This window comes from Chondrus crispus, genomic scaffold (genome assembly GCF_000350225.1).
Source record: "Chondrus crispus Stackhouse genomic scaffold, scaffold_175, whole genome shotgun sequence".
Lineage (NCBI taxonomy): Eukaryota > Rhodophyta > Florideophyceae > Gigartinales > Gigartinaceae > Chondrus > Chondrus crispus.
The window spans coordinates 33,865-58,728 of NW_005179044.1; the positions used below are offsets into that span (position 1 = coordinate 33,865).

Consider the following 24,864-nt stretch of genomic DNA (forward strand, 5'->3'; position numbering starts at 1 on the left):
CCCATCCGCACCCCCTCTCCCACCATCGCCTCCGCAGACATGTCGACCGCCGCCCCTCTCCCCCGACGCCCCTTCCAGCCCAACCCCACGCACATCAACCGGCCGCCACTGGCGCACATGGCCGGCGGCAAAGCCGCGCCGGTCACGCTTCCGGCGGGGACGCCGCGCGACGAGGCACTACGGTCGCTGCTGCTACAGCACCGCGAGCACCGCGCGCTGATCCAAGCGACGCCTTCCTCGACCGACCTCGCAACCAAGCTGTCGGCCGCGCTGGATCAGGTGTCGCGCCTGGAGCGCGACTTCCAGGCGTTCCGCACGACCGCCGGCCGCCAGCTGGCGCAAGCGAATGACGAGAACCGCAGGCTCCGCATGCAGCTCGCGACGGAGTCCAAGCAGCGCCACATGAAGCCGTCGGAGCGCATGCTGTCCGTCGATGAGATTCGCGGCGCGAAGAAGAGGAATGATGCGAGGCACGTGCACCGCGCGGTCAGGAGCGTGCGCCCGTTGAGAGGCGTCGACCCGGCCATGAGGCAGCCGGATAGGGAGGACGCCGCCATTGACGCTAGAGATGGGAAGAAGAGATTCAGCTTGAGACCGAGTAAGAAGGCGGACGTCATTGGGCATAGGGTTGATCGGGCGTTGGACGCGGATGAGAGAGACCTCGCGCAGACTTTGGAAGGCGGAAGAAGGTCGAAACGGAGCTCGTTGCTGCCGAGATCGATTTCGAGAAAGTGGTCGGCGTGCTTTTGAGAAAGGGATATGGTATGGCTCGAGGTAGTGTTGGATGTTTGTAGCGAGGATTTTTGATCGAGGTCTTTGCAATGATTTGCTTCGCACTTGCTCTCGGTTTCTTCCTCGAGAGTGCTTGTCAGAGGAATATCTAGAGGAAGTGTTCGAGTTGGTGTTCCCGTCGCCTTGTCGAAAGTGACTCACCAGAGCACGCTGAGAAGAGAGTCCCGGAAACCTTGACACGATGGAATACTATAGACGTTTGACCTTTTGAAAGTGGCTCGACAAGTACTGTAATTTACACGTGTGTACACGTGCGTATGTATGACAAACCCGAAGGACGAAAAATTAATGAAGTTTGGAGAAAGGAGAGAAGTAATGCAAATGTGGACTGTGGTGATGATCGGATGGATTGCGTGCAGCTCGCAATCGCACTTTACCAACACACGTGTCCCCAAACCTCAATCTGGTCCAAGCGAGATGTGGGATATTTCAACGCAATGCCGAACCGGCGCCTGTCTGCCCCATTTCCGCCCAATACCCACCACACGTCTCCGCCATCCCCAGGCTCAATTTCGCAACGCTTCACCCCCTACTTACAAAATCAAAACCCCCTTCTCTGACACGCTACCGTTTACCCAACTCTTCCCACACACGCTGCCCACTCGCCCCCTCCCGCAGCCCCTCACCCCCGAGCATCCACCATGGCCTTCATTCCGCCCACCCCTCTCTTTCTCCGCCCCGCCCCGCGCCGCTCCCGCCCGCCCGCGCGCCACGCGCGCGCCTCTCTCGACAGCGTCTCGCCGGCGCCCCGCTCCGCCCTCCCCACGCCCATCTACGGCTCGGACGATGACGTGTGCACCTTCGGCGCGGAGTGCATCCTGTCGGAGGAGTGCGTGTCGGACTCCCCCGCGCTACAGAAGCTGGCCGACAAGTATCTCTTCCCGATGCGGGAGAACCACACGCAGGTCTTCTTCGACAACTCGGTCGACGACCGCCACACGCTGGCCATCGTGTTTGCGGAGGACCGCCACGGCTTCGTGCTCGACGTCGTCTCTGTCCTCAAGGCCCTGTCCGTGCGCGTGCACCGCACGGCCTCGTCTGAGAATGACGCCCTCCGCCTCCTCATGTCGCGCATCGAGGGCGAGCTCGTCAGCTTAAACGAGTTGAATCTGTCGCTGCACAACTGCGTCGCCTTCTGGATCTCGGACGAGGCGACAGGCGAGAAGATCTTCGACGACGGCGAGCGCCTCGCCCAGGTCGCAGAGTGCTTGAAGATCGAGCTCAACGGGCCGCACCCCCGGCCCAAGCCCGCGTTCGATCATATGTGGCATCGCATTTCCATTCAGAAGAACCGCGCGGATCGATACACCGTCTTCGCCGTGCAGACGCTGGACCGCCCGGGGCTGCTGGCCGCCATGTCGAAGGCGTTTGCGGACGTGCAGATTGACGTCGCGAGCGCGACCGTGAAGACGTTTGCGAAGCGCGTCGAGAATCACTTCTTCGTCACCAAGCAGGGGTTTAAGGAGCCGCTCAAGGCGGAGGATATTGAGAAAGCGTTAGAGAGCGTGATGAAGGGCTTGCTGAGCGTGGGGAGGCCGGCGCCGAATGAGACCTTATGGTATCAGACAAGGGATGGCACGGAAATGATGATTGCCGAAGCCATTTTCATCGATGAGGTTAACAATCAAGAGCTCGCTTGCTTCAAGTTCTCGCAGTTTGAGACCCCGAATTTTAGGGGGAGACTCCCAGAGGCGCCATACCGCCCGGTCTCGATGCAGTAAGACGCGTTATTGTCGTCCTCATATTCTGGGAGGAATGTGAGGGAGACTTGGGTTTCTGTATAATAGTTTTTCAATACGTGACGGTCTATTATGGGGCTCTTCGTTTTGCATTGTCCTTTGAAGGGTTGTTCCAAAATTCGAAGTGGAAATAACTCAAAGTTGTACATTTTGCCATGTACCCTATATCTTCTACTACCTTGCTTTGTGTCGTTCGGAATATTTCTTCTTGTAAGTGGTTTAGTTCACTGTTCTTTATCATGTAAAAGGTCAACTTCAAAATTGGAACAAGTCATGCAGTCGTACCCTCTTCGGTGACAGTGCTTTCGGGCCTCGGCTCGCGAACGTCGATAATTAGGATTCTACTTCTGTGCCTCTACACTATGCTAATCTATGAGCGAGGCCTGGTATGTTCACAAAGGAGATTAGTACGGAAATGGAAACATGGCGAAGTCTCTGACACGATACCAGTGCTGTTGCAGTGACGCTAGCCCTCTGTGATCAAGACACCAACAAGTTTGGGATCACTGCAGCGTTGGCCCCTGTGATCGATGCTCGGGTGTCTGGAAAGTGGGGCACAAGCGCACCCACCGTGCCGTCCGCTTCAATTTGATAGGGATACGTCATCAAGTGGGATTTCATATCAGTGGAACGCGAGGCCACATAGTCTTCCCAATTCCTTCTTCCAATCCTCTGCAATTCCCTCATACATCCCAAAGAGGACGGGTCCTCCAATACATCCGGAAACTTCCGTTTCGCACTGCATAACACATGTTCTGCCCAAAGGCGTCTTCGAAAACGAGCTACTTCTCCGCTTGGCAAGCTATCCTCAGGCTTAGCATCTGGATTCCACCTGTGGCTTGGCTGAAATGCACTGAATGCAATTTCTGAGTCTCGTACTCCACACATGCTCCTCTCGTTCAAGTTAGCTGACCCGGCGACGAGAACTTCGTCATCAGCGATAAAAAGTTTCGAATGAACGTAAATGGGATGTCTCCTGCTCATTCCTAAGGTTTCTTCATCCGTAGTTCGCGGGCCATTCCGACGAAATGATGACAATCTTCTTGACAAGCTTGAGCCCTGTCTACGTCGGCTCGTTTCTGACTTATTGTCATCACTCTTGCTTTCTGTTGTTTCCCGTCGACGCAGCGGTATTCTTTGAGGCTCTTTAAAGGATCCGTCTGTGCTGAAGCTTGGCGATCTGTCTGAAGATGAATCGTCTTTGACGCCCAGAGTCTCTCTGTTCCCTAAACAGAAGAAGGCCAAAAAGTCTGAAGGATGAGCATCTTGCAGACCTGCCTGGGTTATGGCATCTGCAATCTTTCGCATCATCATTTCCACCGTTCGTCTCTGAAAGTACAAGATCTTTTGAATCACAGTATCTGCCGGTGCACCTTCTGGGAACATCGGTATAACGACATAGGCCCGGAAGTGATTCCCAGACATGATTCCGTGAATGATCTTCAAAGCAATTTCGTTGGGAATCAAGTTCGTAGCATCCTTATGACCGTCATGCAACCATTGATTTGAGCTTCCGAGAAAATATTGTTGCTCAATGTAAATGACTGCAATAAACGGCACGGAGTGCAGATTTGATCAAACCAGATAGGTTAACGAATTTGTTAGAACAAAGAGTTATCATTGAAGAGGCCTCCACAAAGGTCACAAAAAAGCCGCAGTCGTCGGGACAGACAACGACTGAAATAAGAAGAGAATGACAACTTACATCTATTTGCTGCACGTGTATAGTGCACGTACGCATGGTGGATGGAGCGGTCAATGCTCCTACCCTTCTTGGTCTCCAGCCTTCTAGCAAACTCCTTGTCAAAAACGGCCGACCTTTCGTCAATGGATCGAAAGACCTGCACAGTCCACTTCTCCGTTTCATGCACAAAAGTGCCATCTCTCAAAGTCGGATCAGAATCGAGATCGAGGAGGAGGTTGGCGCCAAGGCCCTGTCTTCGCCATCGCTCCTCAAAACAGCGAACAAATTGTCGAACGACGGGTCCCGTAATCATGGCGGCAACATCATGCCATGGCTGGCGCGGTCCCAAAGGAATACTGACGTCGAAACAGCCGTTGTGGAAATCGTTGGCGTGCTCATTCTCCAAAGTCGAGAACGGTGCATGTTTGGGAGTGTCCCATCTCCCGTAAGTCAAGTCAAGTCCACCACAGAATGCGACGAGCTCCCTGTCGCCTGGCTTGCTGGGATTGTATGCGGAAATATCCGTGATGACAAGCTTTTCATGAAACGTAAACAGGCAGGGTACAAGCGGTGCTCTGATGACCTTTGTAGAAATGCCGCTCAGGCGCGGCACGACAGCCGCCTTCACCTTGGAGTTTCTAAAAAACTTCTTTGTAATCTCGTCGCGGGTGTCCATGAGGCCTTTGATGCGAATAATGGCGTTGCTAGTGGAAAACACTTCGTCCCAGACCATGAGCAAGACAGTGACACCCGCCAAGGCCTTGTGCTTGAGCAGCTCGCCCAGGGTGAGCTGTGAATCATTGGAGCTTGTCGGGCTACCATCTAGGTCACACGTAGGAGATGGCTTCTTCCGTAGTAGATGCAAGGTCGTATCGACAGACCATCCACAAATGTAGATGAGCTTTTGCGCGTGGAGCAATGCGTGATAAATCTGCTCGAAGTAGTTTGTGACGCGTCTGCGTCGCGGCGGCGACAGGATTCTCGATAACGAATGTGGGCTACCGAGGGGCGGCACCTCAAATAAATCGTCGCTGCTGCCCGGGATTGGAAGCACAGCATCATGCGGGCAGTGAGCATCCTGAAAAAGCTGGACGTGGCAGTTTTCCGCAGCGGAGAAATAGGTACCGGGGACCGAAGGCTGGCCGAAGAGCTTCATGGAATCGACGGGCGAGTACTTGATGGACAGCCTAATCCTGCCACGATTCTTCGAACTCTTGCTATCCTGGTTGATGCCATGCAAGCCGGCGAGTGAAAACCAACCATCGACGACACCCCAGATTACATGCTCCGCCTTGACGCGAACAAATCCGAGACCCTTTCGTGGATACCATGCTGCCTGGGCCGGGTCATGCCCCGCGGCAGATTTGACATGGACGATGAGATACGAGACATTGGTGGCGACGTCGACGCTCTGGCGATGGTTCCAGGCGGGATGGTCCGTGGCGGGGACTGCATGTGTCTTGAGAATGCGCTTGGACGGCTTGGGCAGATGCTCCAGCGATACGGTGACGTAGGGGTTGAGGGTGCTATTGCATATGACGGCGCGCGCAAGCTTTTCGCGTGTCGAGCGCTCCTCGGGAAGCCAGAGGTCCTTGGCCTCGAGAATGCTGAGCTCGAGGCGGCCGTGCAGCAACACGCCATGGATGAGGACCATGGTGCAGCGCTAGCGGGGGAGCATGGTAGGGGCCGGGATGGGGATGATAGGAGGGGGCGGGGGGGGCGGGGGGGGGATGAAGGTTGGGGAAGGGGGGTGTGCTCATTTTTTGATTTTTGAAAATGGGCGAAGGTGTCGAGAGCGAATCTAGCGGAAGGAAATTTTGGGAATTTATGATTCTGGGGAGCGAATGGATTCACGATTGGTCGAGGCGACCGACCAGGTGTTCCGACAGCGTCACCGACGCCCGCAGCGTTGACGCGTCCCGACGGCGCAACGCGACGCGAATCTTCGCCTGAGCAATGCGTTGAGATGTATGGGCGTGATCCTTGTGATAAAACAATGCACAGCACGAAAGTGCAATCAAACCGATCATACCGGTCGGCTACTGCATTTTATCAGCAACCATTGCCGAGAGTGTTTGAGTATTGCTCACACAGAAACATGGTACTTAAAGAGTAGCTGAGTACCCAACGGTCGGACACCGGGGAAAATACGAGACAACCAAAATAAATCAACAAGCTCCATTTTTCGCAATCCTAAGTAGAAATATCTGCTACCCTTGGGTACCCTTGGGTAGATCAAACTCGGAAAGCATAGCCGCGTGGCCTCGCGTCGCCGAAGCGCAGGCGCCCGCGAGGAGCAGGGCAAAGGCACAACCAACCCGTTTGCAGCTTGCAATTGGCAGCCCGCTCCGCGCTCTGCCATCGCGCCGCGCGCCCTGCGCGAGTGTCGTGAGATACGGCGCTATCTATTTGCGGCGCTTGGACGGCGAATGGGGGCTGGTGCGTTGCGTGTTTGTGGGAAAAAAACACGTAAGTCGCCAGCCCCGTCCGCCTCCAGTGCCCAGCGCGTGCCGAATCGTGGAATGTTCGCGGCCTCGCAGCGCGCGGTCACGCGTGCGGCGCGAACAAGCCCCGGCGCGTGCCCGAAACAAGGCTTTGTCTACGAGGACATGCGTACGCGCACCCCTGTGGACAGATATTTTTCCTCCCGTCACGTGCGCTGCGCGCACGCCCCAACCCGCACCGCCGGATTCGATTCGCGGCATATCTCTCCGTCGCCGCGCTGGAGCCACGGTTCCTTCAACAACCTACAAGTTGGTACCCCCCAAAGTTGAACACTGTACTCTGTTGTTGAACAAAACTAAAAGTGAATTTTATATCCAAGATTTAACATAATGCCAAAAACGATCAGATTTATGGCAATCCTGAAATGTTTAACTCGGCGTAGCTTCGCGCGAAATGCAAACAGGACCCTTTTGTCGCCATATTCGGATTTGGCGATGCTATAAAAACCTACATGACGCCGCGCATTGCAAATAAATGCAAACTCGAGCCACCAGCTCATCTCCAAAACCACACACTGGCAGGAATGGGAAGGTCGCGAACAGTATCAAAGGCAGACCGACGCTTTGAAAAGGCCGTCGCTGCGGTCGACAGGCACGGCGCCAGTCGCAGGAAAGCTGCTACAATAGCTAAGAAAGGCGAGGGAGCGAGATGGTTTTGATACTGCGAAGCGGGCGGAAAGGAGTCGGAAGGAGGCAGAAAAAGCCGAAAAGGACGCAATAGCATACGAACGCACAAACATTGCTCGATTAGAATTCGAGAAGCGTTCGCTGCATGCCCGAGCCCTTGTGTACGGCGTCCCGAACGTTTCTGTTTGTCGCATGCCATTGAGACGGCAGTCGGCGCGGAGACTCATTGCTGCGAAACGGGAATTTGCTGCACGGAACGCAGCACAAGACAGTTAACGAAATGGAGTTGACGGATCAGCGCGTGCAGTGTCAGGAAAGACATTCTTGAGTAAAAAATTTTGCATTTTGTTTGCACTGGCCAACCATTTGGCTGTTCAATTCTCAGGTGCAATTTTGCATAAATGGGGGTTTCAAACAGGTATATCTTTTCAAATATGACAGCCATGTTGAATCTTCTGCACGCCTATTGGCTCAAGTAGTGTGTACTGGGTAGGATTGTGGTTGAAATGAGACTACAATGGAGACCAGAAGTAAAGCAGAAGATGTTTTCTCATTTATTTTTTTATTCCGTTCAACTTTGGGGGGTACCAACTTGTACCAGTCGCGGAGTCCCTCTGCTCGGAGGCTTTTCCGCGCTTGCGCCTGCCTCCCCCTGCTCCCATTCCATGGAAGGAAGCTGTAACTTGTGCACCGATACTCGTGTCACCGGACTGGAACAAGCCGTTTAGAGGTCATGTTGATGTTTCGCAGTTGTACGTCATTGCCATTCCCTTCGTTCGGACGTGTATGCATGCTTGCACACTTGCATGCCATGCGGACGTGCAGCATGCGAAACAAGAGCACTGAAGAGGTGACTCCTAGACGAAACCACCCCACCATGCCCAGTACCCAAGGGTACAGTACATACCCTGCTTCCGCGTCAAGCGCAACGTACACTCCCCAAAGGCATACAGGTACTCCACCGGAGGGCACTACTTCTGCGTTACATACCAATTCATCCACCCAACTCCCTTTCACATCCTACTTTTACACATCTTTTTGCTTCCACTCTCTGCAGCACACTCCTTTTTCTTTGTCGACCCCGCACGTAGCATGCAGTCCCCATCTTCACTCATTTGTGCCCTCCAGCCACGACAGGAGCCTGCCTTTTTGGCCTGTGCTTGCGTCCCTTGCTTGCGTCCCTTTTGCTCTTATCGTTGAGGAAAACCACTCTGCTACTGTCCGTTGCTCGCAACAAAGATTACTACTTCAGTTCCGCTTGTGACAAATCTTCCAATTGGCACGCCAGAGTGAGCCTCTGCAGCTGTAACTTGTAGGGAGACTGGTGGCGCTAGTCTGCTTGAACCCTTCTCTGATCACAAGTGCCCCGAGCAGACAGCAGTACAGTCATTAGTGAGAGAGACCCTTTCATGTATGCAGTCCGTCATGTGTTTCGCAGTGCTTGTGACAATCGCCAGAGCGATTCTCATCTCGTTCAAAGTCATCTCCACGAGCCTGTGCAGACTGTCGAAACATGCGTTTCACAGTCCGTTTGGTACGAACCAAGTTCGGACAGGACAGGAGCTCTGCATGAGCAGCTGCTTGCTAGCTTCCCAGTCTTCAAGGTCAAAACGCGAAGACCGTAGCCTTGCCGGATTACAGACGTATTGTGCGAACGATACAACAGATACACTGTCTAGTTGCCATTTTCGGGATTCAAATGCTTGTTACCCTTCCTCTGAGGCCTAATCCTTCAACAGTGGGCTTTGGAGGAGGATCCATGCATATGGAAAGTCATATATATGAACTTGTCTTGAGACAGGGAGTCCTGTCTTGCTCAAACATTCGAAACATTCTGATCCCCTCATGGAATTCACAAAACGGTATGTCCTCCTCCATTTGCAGCGAGTCTTCTCTTGGGATATGTCCGTCAAGAGAGTAGAAATTGGGTTTACAGGATGTTGGCAGAAACACTATGACAAGGAAGGCTTTGAAAGCACTGACACAGCAGGATATGCACATCAATTTCTACCGTATGCCTATGTCGATAGTGACAAAAATCACGGTTCGCTACAAAGAACGTGGTATACAACCAGGAAGGAGTCTAGAGCTGGAAGCAGAGCTGGGTAGTTTTGTTTCTCATATCGAGGACCAGTTTCCAAGCGAGATCTTCCTACAGGCAATGTCAGTTAAAGCAGGCCATGAAATATGCATATAGTCTCTTTAGTCAATAGCCTAGACGTCAGTTGTGATATTCCTGTAACCGACAGTACAACTTACCTGTTATATCCATCTTTGAATGTCTTACAACTTCAAACGTGAAGCCATTTTACAGAAGGACTTCTGAGCAAGCGTAGACCATTTTCGACGGCTAGACTCTGCATTTCTATACTAATCCCGCAACCATGATTTCGCTGTTTTGTCGAGGAGAAAAGCAACATTTCTGTAGTAAAGGGCTGGAAGAATGTGGGCAGAGACGACGGGCAAAAGAGGGCGGTCACGAATACAACAGCCCATTTCTTTTGTGAAGGAGAGAAAAGTAAGCTAATCGTCACGATCTCAGGTCGCTTTATTTAAATCGCGACGTCTGTCTCTGTCTGATTTGAATACACCGCATATGATTGCTCTTGTGGGTAGAGTGATGAGGCTTCGACCTTTGCCAACAAGGACTGAGGCTGTTCTTTGTTTGCGACTTGTCAGTCCATCAAAAAGGTCCACGCCCAAACGCCCAATGCCAATTTCTGATTGTGTTTGTTTGTTTGTCTATCGTGATAGCATCCTCTTTCGTTTCGATATTACCGCCATTCACATGAACATTTTGACAGAGTATGACTACCAGTCTGTAAAGTGAGACTATAAACTAGCTCCCCTTCAGTGAAGCAGACAGATCGCAAGAGGTGCAGGTTCTTGTCCTTTAAACCTTTGCACTGGCTCGGAATGTCTGCCAATCCGTTAGTGATCTGTCTACATCGTGGAAACGGCCATCAGTTTGTAATGATGAATGCTAGATAGACAAGTTTTGTGGATAACGAGTCCCGTTAAGCGTGTGCCAAAAAGGACGCGAAATGATTAAAGAACAAATCAGGCTTTCAATGAGAATGTCATACCTCTCTGAGGGCCGTAAGAAGCGGCAATGCGGTTCTTGCGAACAGAAGCAGTAGAGCAAACGTTGGTGACCCCCTGATATTCCATTTGATTCCTAGGCATTCTATTCTTCTAGTACATCTCCTCTTGCGACCCTTGTGGCAACCGGCGGGTTCGAAGTTCCTCGCGAGCGAGCGTGGACGACGTCGACGGGCGAGGGAGGCGCGCGCGCAGGGAGGAAGCGAGGACGAGGGTCTCTCTGAAGGGCGGCTCCGTTGGCGATGCTCCCCGAACCGATGATCCCCGCCTCTGGGGATCTGTCGGGGGCTGCCTTTATTATCGCAAGGCTAACTGTCGCGCGCGGTAGTGGCATTTCGCTTCGCTCTTGAAACGAAAGGCTGGCAGGGGCCGCTCTCCGTCTCACAGCACTGGGCCCTTGGCCGGGCCACCGATGTGCCTGACACGACGGAGCCCTCCCCCGCACTACACCTCGGGCCTTCACGCATCCGGTCGCCTCGAGTAGACCAGAGCGCCCTTGCCCGCGAGGCACGTCGACCGGATGCGATCGACGAAGGGCCGCAGCGCGACGCAGGTCGGTACACCCTCCATTCAATTGGAAATGTTTCGATTAGCAATTGGGGAAGAAATAAAGACAATGCTCTGACAAACTTCGGGATCACCGACCCAATGGAGACGGAATTACGTTTCTATCGAGGATATCCTGTCAGTTGAGCCGTTGAACATGAAAGCGTCAGCAATAGAGGATTCTTAAAGTGAAGACTGAAGCAAGTCGTTCTGGTCCCCCAGGTTTGGATGTCTGATGTGCAAGAGCAGGGCTCGCTTCTCGTTTCACAACTAATATCAAGTTGCATACAAGATGCTAGTCTCCAGACTGCTTGTGATATTGAGTCCACTTCTGCTTAGATACTCTTGCATTTCTGCTGCTTCCACTGTACTTATGGTTTTGTTTATCAGGAAGTCAATTGCGACGCAGGAGGCGCCAGAGAAAGGGCTTCTCTCAAGAGATGGAATTGCAGCTTGAACATGGGCACAAACGCTTCTCAATGTGATAAAAGGACTAGAACTGCGAATAGCTTCCAAAGAAAGCAATTTTGCTCTTCATATGCAAGAAAGTCCCTCTTTTTCACGTGGAATTGTCTTGTTCATAGTCTAGAAGCATTCCGCAACAGATTTGCCCCTTGCCTCAAATTCCCTGTTTCACTTCAGAAAGATACATTTCCCGATATTCTTCTTTTGGAACAAGCCATGTGCTCGTACTTACTCTGAATCACCTCAATTCTATAACAGCTTTTGGAATGGACAGTGGCACAGCATCAACATACTTCTAATAATACGGCAGCTTTATATACCAGAAGACTTTGACCAAGTTGTAACAGGTCATGGCCGAACAACGTTACGACATGATAATTTGATACGACGCTGCACATAGTGCGATTGGGATACGCTCGTTTTGAGGGCAGTACGTTCAGGGAGGTTTGACCACTGGAACTCTGAAGCGCCTTTCTGTTTGTCTCCCGGTCTGCAGAAGCAACTAACTACCGCCTCCCTTTGCATTGTCACAGCCGTCAATAGCGTGCCAAGGCGCTAAGTACAAAGCATATGCACCTTTCCTCGTCCCACTACCTTGGTCCACATACCTAGCTGTGTCAATGAAGACAAGAAGCAAGGGCAAAATCCCGTTTATCCAGTAACACTTGGATTCCTCCGGGTGGTGGCCGGGTATTTTAGAAGGTCATTCCCCTCCCCCTCCCGCCCGGGCCGTCCCGCGCGATATATCTGAAATGTAAAAGACATAGAGGGGACGCGAACATATGAGGAGAGGGAACGGGTACAGTGGAAATCATCCATCTTTATATCTATTTTTACATACAGAGCGTTTATTAAATCTATGAAGTGCGTTCGGGACCTTTACCGTGGATCCTCCTGAGAAAACAAACAAACAGGACAAAGCAAAATCTACGATGATGGTAGTCGTGTATTTAAGACTGATGAACGTCATAGAACTATGAGAGGCCCAATTCATGGCGTTGGACATGTTCTCTCATATGTCGCTCTTACATTGCAACCACAGAAATCTGATTAATTCGCAGTGTGCTAGTAGGAAGACTGAGAGCCTCTTTGTCAGGCCTACTAAATGCATTCTTGAGGTCATTTCTATCCTATGATTTGTCAAATAACATAAAAATAATCCTCTTGGGAATCATGGATAGGAGGAATGACAACAAACCAAATCCACGATGCAGAGATAACCCAAAGGCAAACTAATCCAGGTATCTGGAAACATACCGGTGTTTGCTCTATCTCTGCCCTCACTTCTTGAAGTTCAAATTGAGATTTCTTTCAAAGTCTCAAAAACAGAAGCTGCATTTCAGGAATTTATGGTTGCTCTTACATGGTGACAAGTCAACAATAATCTTAGGACTGGTCGAGTACTCAGACAAAAGACTATCCCTTGCAACGATTGGATGACATTTTGAGATCATGCATTTCGTCAAGGAGTATATTCCATTTCTGGTATCACAACGTTGTTACAGACCGTTGCCCTTAGGAGACATGCATGTCACAAATAAGAAACCTTATCTCGGCATGCCCACCATCGAAAAATACGACACCCGTCTTTCTTCCCAGATATGTTTTCCGAATTCCTGGTTCCCACTACATTGGATGTAGGACTTCAAGAATATTCCGCGAATGTCATGTGTGTACTATACAGAAAGTCAGATTTATTTCTGGTAGAAAGTCAGATTTATTTCTGGTAGAAAATAAAACATTTATGGTCAGAAAGGATTGCTATTTGCACAGAACAACTTCATGCTGCCGTGAGGCCCGTTCACTGCTCCAACAATAGTGGGAAGTTGACGGGATAGAACTTCACCATTCCTGCCGAATGAACTGGGCTCAACGCAATACATGACCATGCTATTTTTTTCATTATCATGTGCATTTCTGTGAAATAGCATGGTCAGGGATATGAAATCATAGTGCCATAGGTTCACTAATTCGAGCTAAAAGAGGGCGAGCAGGAACGTAAGTGTGTGTGTACGACATTACTCCCGCTGCACTTTTCCCAGATCTCATGTTACCGTCAGAAACTTTCAGAAGTAAGAAGACCCGCAAGGGGATTGCCAACTGCGTAAATACAACTGCAAAACAGCCTTCACGTACCGTTCTTATGCAAGGTTTTCTCAGAGGAGGTTTCCGCTCTCTCTTTCCCTTTCAGATTTTCACATCTGCGCTGACAGTACGCTTTTCTCTCAGTCCCTGTGAAAAAGAAAGTTGCTACGCCCAGTGGATTCACTTTGTTTCCTCGATGCGCTGTTCCGTTATTGCTGGGGCAGGGATCGGTACAAAAAATCCGTAACGCGCATGCATTTTGTAAGAAAAGTGAAAGGTTTGTGGAGCAGTAGACTGCCCAGCGAATTGGTGCAGATGAGACAGGAATAGAGAAAGAAGACTCGAAGGGTTGTAGGCTTTGATTTTTTTGTCTTACGTCAGTTAAGCTGGCAAGATCTCACATGCTGCTGGCTTTGACAAAAGAATTAAGTGGAATTCGTAAGGAGTTGCAATTGAATGACTGAACTTCGGCCATGTACATCTGGATTTCCAAATATTGTACACAAAACCAGGAAATTGACGGAAAGGGGTTGCAGAAGATTGCACCGTCAAGAATTAGAGTATCGGAGAGATGTATCGTACCCTCACGGCTATGAATTAGACAACTGCCGAGACCCAGTTCTCGCTTTGTCGACTTGCGATATCATAATATTAGATACATACTAGAAATTACTAGTCTAGACATGGGTAAGAATATGAATTACTGTACATCAACTCAAACAATTTCAGCAAGAAATGGGCTTATTCCTGAAAAAATGTTGGTGTCAACATATTTCAACATCATCGCCTTCGAACGTTTTTGCTTTGTCAGAGTGTCATGTTGGAAAACTTCCACGGAGAAGTACAATACTGTACAGCATAGATGCCACCCAAGGTGGCAAAAGCAATGACGACACGAATACAGTCAGAATGATTAAATCGAAAAATCGAATGGCGAAGAACACTGTTTGTAAGCGTTGTTCTGCCTTATGTCTGCAGTTTCGACGCCTCTCGCAGATTCTACTGCACCTCTGCAAGGTAAGCTCGCCAACCCCAGATGAGGCGCCAGCTCACCCATTTGACAGTACTGAGTCTGCTATTATCGGCCTCATGACGTGCAGTAATGTGTTTAGAGAACCACCTTTGCAGTATGTCGCGCACGCGCATATATACTGTACGGCGTATTTGATATGATAACACCGCACAAAAAGGTGCATGCACCTTTTTGGATATTGATATCCCGCGTGCTTACAGAACATGGGCTGTAAGCTTACCGTCCCCGCAGACGGCAAGCTTACATGGACCTATATGTACTACGCCCACGTCCGCGCTCCCCACGCCAAGAGGTAGAACAATAAACAACTCGAGCAAGCAACTCTACGCTACTCTAGTCTGCGAAGGCACAAGCCGGAGCCCGTTCTCACCCCTGAAGGCGCAACGCCGGATCACTCACCCCCCCCCCCTCTACTTCCCTTCTCATACTATCCTTTCTCTCCTTTTCCCCGCGCGCCAATCCCGCTCCCTGATCGTACAGAGAGCAGTGCACGCGAAGCACAAGGCCCCCTTTCGACGACACAGTACGTATTTTGTAAATATGAGTTTTATAACTTCGAATTCAGGATGTGCACGAGTATGCAGACAGAGAGAGAAAGCGCTGGAACATGGATTGGCTTGTACCCTTCCGGCACAGAATAAGTTCATGGAAACACTTGTTCCAAAGTGACGACAACCATCATGCACTACAAAACTTTGTAATCGGGTTGCCCTTTGCGCCGAACTCGATGTCTTGTATGCATCGAGCGGAATGAGTGGTCCTCTAGGGACTGTCCGCAGGGATACTTCGCGCAAGACAATAGGCTAATTCACAACGACATTTTGGTGGAGAGGGGGAGCCGCACTGCCACTATCTACCGCTTCTTTCATGCTAAAAGGTATTATGCAAAAAAATGGTTGAGGTACATGTCAATGGTTGAAGAAGGCTTTGAGATGTCGGTGACACATGTCACTGTCAGGTGGATTTACTGTATACTGTACACAATGCATTGATGCCTCCTCCGGGAGGAGGCAAGTAGCTCCTAATGAAGGAAGATAGCAGCTCCTCCTCCAGATCCCCATCCTACTCCCTGAGCCTGTATACTGGTTCAAGCAGCACATCATATTCATGAAAAGCAAGTAAAGTTTACTGTGTCGTTTTTCTCTCAGTATACGCGATACCTCAAAGGCATAGAAATTTGCGGATGCGAGGTTTTCAGACGGACGACTTCTGCCATGTTGCAGATTGTGCCTTGCGCCTGTCTAAAAGTTGGGTATTTCCGTCCGAAGACATGAGGAGAGTCGAAATCTGGCGCTCGTCAGCTTGCTAAGAAGGGGCTCTCGCCACCGGATCACGCACCCAGGGGAAGTTTCATGGATCGAGAGGGCTGTGTATGCATCCCAAAGGTTGATATACCGACACACAAGAGAGTCGCGCATCTACTATCTTTAGGAAGCCGAGCAGGGAACTTCCGGCCGGCTGTGCACACCGCGACATAACTACCGCCCCTTATGGCGATCGGTTTTGGCAGGTGTCAGGCTTACTCATGTCTTTCACAGTGCATGGCATGAGAATTGAAATCTAAATAGATAGCTCACATTTTTGTGTAACCACCGCTGACAAGGTGCCTTCTAGAGTGTCGCCGCGAATGCACACAAATCCAGCTTCCGCAACCTTGATACTGCAACCCTTCCACCCACCTCATGGCCCACTGTACGTACGACAGTCACTTTAGATAGCGTAAGAATTTCTAGACGTTTGAATCTGCCCCGCGCCTTGCATTCGCGCTCTCCGCTTTGATGGCTGAACTAGCCAAACTGCACAAATCCCTCCGGCGGCCTTCCAATTCTATACCCACAGAAATCAGTACCCAAACGCCCTCCGCATACCCGTTCTCCTCTCAAATCTGCTGATCCCAAACTCTATTTAAATCTCATTCCCTCTCTCTCTCCCGTCGCTCTCTTCATCCACCCTCCATCTTTCCATCACTAGCAACAAACGCAACAACCTCACAACTCACAATGGCATCCCGAATGATCACCTTTGCGCTCTTCTGCGCAGCCCTCGCCCTCACCGCCTCTGCCCAATGTGGCAAGACCTGCCGATTCCGCTTCTGCCGTCTCAGCGACATGTCTCTCCGGGGCAAAGGCGCTCGCACCTTCCTCCGTGCTCCGTTCACTTCCCTCTCTGGTGTCATCTGCCTGCCCGGTAGCAACGTCACCGACCTGCGCTCAGGCCAGGCCATGGTTGCCCAAGGAAAGGACCCCAACATGGTACCTATCTCTCAGTTCTCTCCGGCAGGTCTTGACACCAGCTTCCCCAAGCGCTTCTTCAGGCTCTTCCCCCTCCAGTTCGTCCCTGAAGAACAGGGCATGGGACGCCTCAGAACCAGGGGCAACCAGCAGGAGTTCTTGGATGACTTGTGTGTCGTCCTCCCGATCACGTCGTACGGCGAGTTTGAAAAGGATGAATCCATCACTCGTGTTAGCGGTGGAGGCCGGAAGGATTGTGTTTCCTTCAGGACCAGAAATCCCATGGTCTTGATCGAGCTTTCCTGGGATTCTGCCGATGATTTTGACCTGGAGGTCACTGAGCCGAACGGCACTGTGGTCAGCCGCGACGCCCCGGATGCTGGTGTTGGAGAATTAAACAATGATAACAACGTCGGCGCTTGTAACATTATGATCCCCGCGGGTAAGGAAGCTGTTCTCTACAGACAAGAGGACGAACTCATGTCTGGCGACTACACTGCCACCATCAAGCACTTCAACAACTGCGGTGACGGACGCACGAGGTACCGACTTCGCGTCATCGTTGACGGTGAAGTTGTCGTCTTCAGGACTGGGCTCAGCAATGCACCGAAGGATACCGTCGTGACAAGGGTGAACTTCTCGTTGTAGAGATTTTAGGTTGAGGCCTGGGCAGCAATACTGTAGTAGACGATTTACTGGATTATAGTTCAAGGTGCCGTGCGGTATTTGGCGTCCGTGTGTGATGGTTAGAATCGTGAAGCTCGAACTGCGTGTAGTTTTAATGAGTGACACCACACGTAGAGACAAACTGCGTATAGCTTTATAAACTATTTGTGCAGTCTCTCGTGTCGTTGATGACGTCTGCGCCGTTAGGCTCGCTTGCTTTGTTAACATCGCCTCGTAGATCGTTTCTAGGTTGTGGCCACGGTGTGATGGACGAGATCTATCTCTTGTGGAGGATACCTCAAATGGTGACAAAAAAAGGTTTGCACCAAACCGCCAATCACATGTACTGTAAGACGACCTGGACATCACTGATGTACAGTGTGGAAAAGATGGAGAGCTACAGCAACACAGGACACGCACACGCATTTGAATCGCTATTCAGGGCCGTTCTACCTGGCACTTATCCAGTCCTGTACCTTTCTTTGTTTTCCTTTTGAATCTTTCGTCCTTTTTAATGTTTGATTCGTCCTGTTCTACTGTAGCGTTACTGTAGCATGTTGGATCCTGTTTAGCTTGACGGACCGCAAGGACAGACTGTCCGCATTACAGTCTGTCACACGCGGTACTTAGACCCACGAGACGGCGACGACGAGTAAAGACAGAACCATGAGGATTACGATTTATCATAGCTGATGTCCCACTGACCATCAACCATCGTAAAACTACGAATATCTTCATTTGTATACAGTGTTCCCCCGCTTTATGCAGACCCCCCTGTCCGCATATCCTCGAAAGTTGCATACAAATGTCATTTACCATGAAAAAGGGGCGCCATGTACCTGGAATGGCCAATATACTGCATACTCCATACATGCATACACAATCCCAGCGGCAGCATGATTTTCAGATATATTTTAGATAATTTTCCCCCGCATATATCACATTCCTGAGATGTAAAATGCCAAGTCTGAAGTTGGTTAGCCAACAGTTTCACATCTGACATCCACAGATCGGCGATCCTCTCTGTGCCTCTCTTCGAGCATCGTTCCAACACTATCCTCGTGCCATTCCCCTCGGACACCCAAAGTGAGCCACGCACTTACCGTGCGCCAAACACAGCTCATTATTGATGGGCACCATCGTCGATGCGAACGAAAAGAGCCCATGACCCAGAAGGACCTCGCAGATTGGGCTAAAGAGAGCTTTACGCTTGACAAAGCCCCAAACCAAGCCACAATTTCTCGGCTTCTACCGACAAAGTCGACATATTCTGCCATTCCCCCCGGTGCCCGTTCATTGTTCAAAAATCGCCGCGTTCCAGCATCCCCTCGTCTTGAAAGCGCGCTGTACCACTGGTTGTGTGAAAAGTCTACCAGTGGTATTCAAATTAATGGCATAATTTCGCGACATCAAGCAGAGATACTGCAGCGCGAAGCCAACAAACACCTACCGCTCGATCAACAGCTTTCCTTGAAGTTCTCGAATGGATGGCTTAGTCGTTTCCAGAAGCGAAACAACATCAAATTTCGACGTGTGCATGGGGAGGCGTTGAGTGCGGATGAGTCTGCGATCACTGCCACAATGCCATCAATTGTGGCAAAGGTGGCTGAGTACGGTCCTAAAAATGTCTAGAACGCTGACGAGTTTGGTCTTTTTTATCGTCAACCGCCGGGATGGTCTTTGTCGCGGAAACCTGCCGCTGGTTTCAAAAAAGACAAGACCAGAATCTCGTTTCTGGCATGCTGTAACGCGGATGGAACGGAACGATTTCGACTTATGATAATTGGAAACGCCCTGCATCCTCGTCCTTTTTTAGGAAAGTATGGCCATGAACTTGGTTTCGATTACCACGCCAACAAGAAGGCGTGGATGACAAAAGTGTTATTTTTTGGCTGGCTGGGGCGGCTGGATCGCTACGTTGGTAGGACGGCCGGGCGGAAGATACTTTTGTTTTTAGATAACTGTTCTGCACACGGAACAGAGGACTCTCTCCCGGATCTACAAAATGTAGAGGTTTGTTTTCTCCCTCCGAACACTACAAGTCGAATTCAGCCTCTAGACGCGGGAATAATTGCTGCAGTTAAAATGAAGTTCCGACGACGTTTGTTGTTCCGTGTTTTTGACAACATTGATGTTGGGAAAAAGTCAATTTACAATAAACTACAAAAGTAGTTGGATGCATGAGGTACGAATTGATTAATCGAGGCAAGGGGCGCAAAGGACCGAAGGGTGCAAAGCAATCGCCATGCATGGGGTTTTAATTCACGTCTACGAGCTGTAGCGAAAAGCCGACAATTGCATTGTGGACCATTGTAAGCGAGAATGGTAATTGAATGCAGGAGCGACATGCTGTTCTCCTAGATAGTGATGTATATGGAGCGATAGAGACACCGGAAGCACCAGAGAGAAGGAGGTAGAGCGAGAGCGGAGGTTAAGAGCAAATATAGTCCAGAGAGTAGAGACGCGAATTACATGGCGCCACTTGGCCAAAAGACCATAGGACAGTGTCAATACAGTACCTCTCGTCCTCGATGCCCCGCACCCTTCGTACACTATGCCCTATCAGGGCACTTAAATTCAAATTTTCTGCTAAACCGATAGTGTTGCGCACAGAAATGCTATATGCAAACGCAAAATTTTACACATTTAGAGCATCTCTACCGCATGACCGTATTTGCCTCTCTAATCAAAATATCTCGCCAAGTGCTTACTTTTTAATGGGTAACTCTATTGCTCTACTGATGAATAGATTTTCTGGAATAGAGCCGCGGCGCAACTCTACCGCGCAGTACATATCCTTCCAGCACTGCTGCGCTCATCCCGTTCAACCCTTTTTATTACCATGGCAACTTCTCGCAACTACGACTCCCCTCCGCCGACTTATTCTCCTGACTCCAGTGACGACGAGAACCTGTCCTACCTCGTCGCCTCTGGGACACTGCCTGGTTTTCCAGGTACAATTCCTTCTCTCATTAGACTAGGATCCAGGAGCGGGAAAAGAGGAAATCTCAATCGCGACTTCGATGCCGCACTCAACCGCCTCAAGCGAGACTACTTTTCAACCACGCCACTTTATTGCGATGCGTCATTTGACAGGCGTTTCAGAATGCCGCACACAGTGTTCAACAGGCTGTACAGGGCGATTGAGGGCGAAGGATTGTTTGTCAGAAGAAAGGATGCGCTGAACCGTGGAGGAATTCATCCCCTACAGCGGATGGTTGCCGCAATTCGCATGCTGGCGTATGGAGCAGCGGCTGACTCTTTAGACGAGTATCTGAGTATGTCTGAAGACTCAGTGTTGCAGTCACTGAAGTCCTTTTGTTCTACTGTGATACAGAAGTTTGGAATAGAGTACCTACGCGAGCCCAATGAGGCGGACCTACGGCGCATACTGGCAATAAATGCTGCCAGGGGGTTTCCGGGGTGTGCGGGTAGTATTGATTGTCAGCATTGGCAATGGAAAAATTGTCCGATAGATTGGGCTGGACAATTCAAAGGAAAGGAGAGGAAGCCGACTATCGTTCTGGAGGCAATTTGTGACGGGGAGTTGTGGATTTGGCATGCCTTCTTTGGTAGCCCTGGAAGCTTGAACGACATCAACGTTTTGGACCGATCACCAACGATGGAGCGCATCATCGCTGGTGAGTTTCCGGCCTCCATTCCTTACACGTTAAATAAAAAACAACGAACGATGCCGTACTACCTTGCCGATGGTATCTACCCAAGCTGGGCAATTTTTATGAAGACAATAAAAGACAACACGGAAAGAAAGGAGGAAGCATTCGCAAAGGCTCAAAAGACGATACGGAAGGACATCGAACGCGCGTTTGGGGTGCTTGTCGCTCGGTTTCATATCCTACAGAACCCTTCAAGACTTTGGAAGAGAAGTGATGTATCGAATGTCATGGTGGCGTGCATTATTCTCCACAATATGATTGTGGAGAGTCGAAGAGATAACTACCAAAGTGGCATGGCGTCACTGTAGCACTTCAGTGAGGCGCGTGCTATGATCGCTGCAGGTCAGTCATTCACGTGGGAATCCGAGTCGGCAACTCGGTACCTTCTTGGCAGTGAGTTGCCGACGGGAATGTGGGCTAGCATGGTATCGTCACGTCATTCGCGCATAACAAGTAAAGTGGACCACTTCTCCTTGAAACGCGACCTCATTGAGCATATATGGAACGCTCACGGCTCCGTCTAGGGGCGATGAGGTGTTTGGGCATCAATAATGCTCTTGTTTTTACCAATCTGCTGTGTGCATATGTGTGAAAGCATCGGGGTCTGGGGGGCACTCCCGGCGTGTGAACAGCCACATACTCATCCCTTCCACCCTCCTCGGCATTCCCCCCACCCCTGTGTACTGTTCCCGCCCAATGGCCTCCTCGAGTCCTGTCCATCATTCTTCCGCCCCTCCTCCACCTTTCTACCCCTGGGGCTCGACCCCGCCTGCCCCTCAACACCCACACGTCGTTCACGACATATATCCCGCCTCCCTTGAAGGCTCACGTCTCGCCTCCGCTCATAACACATGTCTCGTCGTCGTTCATAGCTCACGCCTCGTCTGTGGTCTAGCCTCGCATCTCGCCCCTGTTCGTCCCCCTCAAAGGTGACGACAAAACAGATTTGTGCTACCTCTACGACGCGATCGGGGTAAAAGCGTGTAAAAAATCGCAGACGGCATGGCGATGCAGCCCATCACCCCTGTACGCGCCCTCGACGGACAAGGCGGGGTGCTCCCTCAGATGGCCATCGGAGGGATGAAAGTCGGCGTCCCGATGCGACTCGTGGCGCTCAAAGCGCGGGCGCTTCCTCTCTGTGCGCGGCGGGTGGGGCTCCCCCTCACAATGTTGGTCATGCGAGAGCGGGGGCGGCGGCGCGGGCGGGGGCGGGGACGGGGACGGGGTGCGGCGGGGTGGATGCGGCGAAGGAGACGAAGGCAAAAGCGGGGCAAGGTTGGTCTCTTTCGGCGGGGCGTGCTCTGGTGGGGGCTCCTTAGCGGTGTCGAGGAAGCCTCGCTTTCCAGTTTTCAAAATATTGTTGTGCATGCAAGCTGCAACCACTGCACTAACCATCGGTCCGACCCAGTACAAAGAATGCTCGGCCTAATGGCCTTCAAGTGCGGCAAGGGCAAATGACATGGCATGGTTCACGCCACCTCCTGTCCATTGTACTGCCACGTCAATAAGGGCGACAACGACCATGGTCATGAGGGACCACTTCTTAAAAGTCGCCTTTTCATGAAAGATATGTTTTAGGGAAAGCGCGACGACACACAGCAAAGCAATGATGAAAGCCTCAATGACGACTGCTTTTGAATAGGGGATACTGTATGTATGTGTGATTGCCGGGGATGAAAGGTATCATCTTTATCTTTATGATGTATATTCGCACAGATACGGACGACATATTGGATGTACCAGGAACTGCCATTCAAAGGGATTTTTGCAGCGCCCAGCACGTTCTTTCCCCTCAGGCCTCCTCCAGAAGCACTGCTGCACCCTGCATGGTCGCAAGCTCTGGTACTACAGGGACGTCAACGCGCTGCGTAGAGGCTCCGGGTGGCGCCTGTGACGGTCTTCTTAAGTCGCTCCCATTATTTGTCGACTGCCGCTCCAATGCACAAACTTCCGCTTGTGCGACCTTGGCTCGCTTGAGTGCCTGCGCAAGATAAATTTCTCGGCTCGCGGAGAAGAACTGTGCCGTCTCGGGAAGGCTAGCAGCTTCTGGTCGAGAAAATGCTGCAATCGCATTACGCTCTTCGAGCACGTCCGACTCCCGCTTCGCCGACTCTGCAAGAACGCGCAACGCCTGTGTCCTCAACTCCTCCTCACGTGCCATTTTAGCACCACGGGCGCCCAGACCGAACCGCTCCTTATTTTTCGTGGGCGTGACGGTCTCGTGCGCTTCAATATCTTGCGTTGAATGCCCTCCGCTTGAAGCCAGTTGGCTCATGTCCGGTAGCAGTTCTTGCGTCGCAGTAATAGGGCTGGCTGAAGAAGGTGCGCAGGACCACTTCGGATGGTTACGGAGTACTTTCCAAGCCTTGTAGTAGAGCCATTGATCTTTGTCAAAGTTTTTGTAGTCGTAGTCCATCTTGTTAGTGTGCTCCAGATGGACTGCGACTGACATTGAAAGCACCTCTTCGTCACCAACCCCAGTGGGATTGCAAGCGCGCACCTTGCCGAGGGAGACGAAGAACTTCTGGACATCAGCTGACATATCGCTGAAATGCTGCTTGATGCTCGCCCCGCTTCGGGTACCGTAATTTCCGTCCGGAACGAGGTGCAGTGCAGGACCTTTCTCCGTGAAGCGGCGGCGGATAGTGTCTTGGAAGATTTTTCTTGCCTGGTCGATGCCAGCCATCGGGTCTTCGGACGCCGCAATCCATGCACGAGCGAGAACGCAATTCTCCCCGCATCCCAGTTCTTTCCGCGCCCTATACCGGACAGAGCAGACAGAACAGAGCAGAGGCACCGGAGAGAGGGAAACGTTGTGCGACGATGCCATTTGGGGGTGTTTGGGTTTGCATTGAAGTTCAATTTCCCGGGAATACTCACTTGGCAAGTACAGCTACACCGGTAGCCAATCCAGAGGCCTTTCCTGTCACCTCTATTCAATAGATTAGAGCACGATCTGGGTCTAATGGGTGGTCGAATAGACCCAGATCGAGCTCTAATCTATTGAGAAATGTATTCGAATAGATTAGAAACATGCGGTAGAGTGTCGTTTTTTTTCTGCGGCTGAAAATTTGGCATTAGATTAGAGAATAGACTCGCGGTAGAGATGCTCTTAGCCACCAAATTTAGCCAAACCGATAGGGGTGCTCTAAGGCCGGGAAAACGAATGGTCAACCTGTCCACGTGTCCACTGCACAGGAGACTTCTTATCATACCTCAAGTGGTTGCATTGCTGGAGCGGGTCTCTGCAGTATTTTCCATCGGCGGCGGCGTAAGCAAATCCCGTGCTTGTCGTCCTGAAATCGTTTGATCCCTCCTCACCCTGAAGCACGGGAGGGAGGAAGGGCGGTTTCCTCGACCAGAGCATCCCAGCACGTCGTCCATCTTTAACGCCACAGGAAACCTCTCCATACCACCATCACTGGTAACCAAACCCTCCCCACCTCTCCAAACATGTCTGTCCATGCTTCTCTCGCGCGTCTGCGAGCCTCGACCTCCTCCACCATGCTGCGACCACCGCCGCTGCCCCAACCCCGCCGCGACATGGCGGGGCTTGCTCTCAACGGGCTGGAGACACTCTCCACCATCGACGCAACGCTCCCCACCCTTGCCTCTTCTCTTCTCCTCCTTCCCCCCTACCCGGACCGCGCGACTCTGCCGCCAGAGGAGGCCCAACCTGTCTCCGCCGCTGTCCTCTCCGCCGCCGCGCATCT

At 51.1% G+C, this 24,864-nt stretch overlaps 5 protein-coding genes; 4 read left to right on the forward strand and 1 right to left on the reverse strand.

The window, feature by feature from the left end:
• Positions 1–2,147: 2,147 nt before the first annotated feature.
• On the forward strand, positions 2,148–2,513 carry CHC_T00003139001 (hypothetical protein). The gene has a single exon (XM_005714202.1). The coding sequence runs from the start codon at positions 2,148–2,150 to the stop codon at positions 2,511–2,513; it is 366 nt and encodes a 121-aa protein (XP_005714259.1).
• Positions 2,514–3,011: 498 nt separating this feature from the next.
• CHC_T00010222001 (PLD2) lies at positions 3,012–5,869 on the reverse strand. Its single transcript, XM_005714203.1, has 2 exons — positions 4,237–5,869; positions 3,012–4,075 (listed from the first exon to the last, which is right to left on the reverse strand). The coding sequence occupies exons 1-2, from the start codon at positions 5,867–5,869 to the stop codon at positions 3,012–3,014; spliced, it is 2,697 nt and encodes an 898-aa protein (XP_005714260.1).
• A 1,302-nt stretch (positions 5,870–7,171) lies between these two features.
• Positions 7,172–7,903, forward strand: CHC_T00003140001 (hypothetical protein). XM_005714204.1 is given in 2 exon segments: positions 7,172–7,378; positions 7,379–7,903. The coding sequence occupies 1 exon segment, from the start codon at positions 7,172–7,174 to the stop codon at positions 7,376–7,378; it is 207 nt and encodes a 68-aa protein (XP_005714261.1). The 3' UTR covers positions 7,379–7,903.
• Positions 7,904–16,577: 8,674 nt separating this feature from the next.
• Positions 16,578–17,695, forward strand: CHC_T00003141001 (hypothetical protein). XM_005714205.1 is given in 2 exon segments: positions 16,578–17,456; positions 17,457–17,695. 1 exon segment carries the CDS (start codon positions 16,578–16,580, stop codon positions 17,454–17,456), a length of 879 nt encoding a protein of 292 aa, XP_005714262.1. The 3' UTR covers positions 17,457–17,695.
• A 2,621-nt stretch (positions 17,696–20,316) lies between these two features.
• Positions 20,317–21,675, forward strand: CHC_T00003142001 (hypothetical protein). The gene is made up of 3 exons (XM_005714206.1): positions 20,317–20,897; positions 20,982–21,439; positions 21,494–21,675. The coding sequence occupies exons 1-3, from the start codon at positions 20,317–20,319 to the stop codon at positions 21,673–21,675; spliced, it is 1,221 nt and encodes a 406-aa protein (XP_005714263.1).
• The last annotated feature ends 3,189 nt before the right edge of the window (positions 21,676–24,864 follow it).

What these genes read in the sequence shown, in the direction of transcription:
- CHC_T00003139001 (XM_005714202.1), top strand. Translation starts at nt 2,148, where the DNA reads ATGTCGAAGGCGTTTGCGGACGTGCAGATTGACGTCGCGAGCGCGACC.
- CHC_T00010222001 (XM_005714203.1), bottom strand. Translation starts at nt 5,869, where the DNA reads ATGGTCCTCATCCATGGCGTGTTGCTGCACGGCCGCCTCGAGCTCAGC. An exon ending in TACACGTGCAGCAAATAGAT is followed by an intron (nt 4,076 to 4,236) that starts GTAAGTTGTCAT and finishes CGTTTATTGCAG; the next exon opens with TCATTTACATTGAGCAACAA.
- CHC_T00003140001 (XM_005714204.1), top strand. Translation starts at nt 7,172, where the DNA reads ATGACGCCGCGCATTGCAAATAAATGCAAACTCGAGCCACCAGCTCAT.
- CHC_T00003141001 (XM_005714205.1), top strand. Translation starts at nt 16,578, where the DNA reads ATGGCATCCCGAATGATCACCTTTGCGCTCTTCTGCGCAGCCCTCGCC.
- CHC_T00003142001 (XM_005714206.1), top strand. Translation starts at nt 20,317, where the DNA reads ATGGCAACTTCTCGCAACTACGACTCCCCTCCGCCGACTTATTCTCCT. An exon ending in GCTGCCAGGGGGTTTCCGGG is followed by an intron (nt 20,898 to 20,981) that starts GTGTGCGGGTAG and finishes AGGAAAGGAGAG; the next exon opens with GAAGCCGACTATCGTTCTGG. An exon ending in TCGAAGAGATAACTACCAAA is followed by an intron (nt 21,440 to 21,493) that starts GTGGCATGGCGT and finishes TGATCGCTGCAG; the next exon opens with GTCAGTCATTCACGTGGGAA.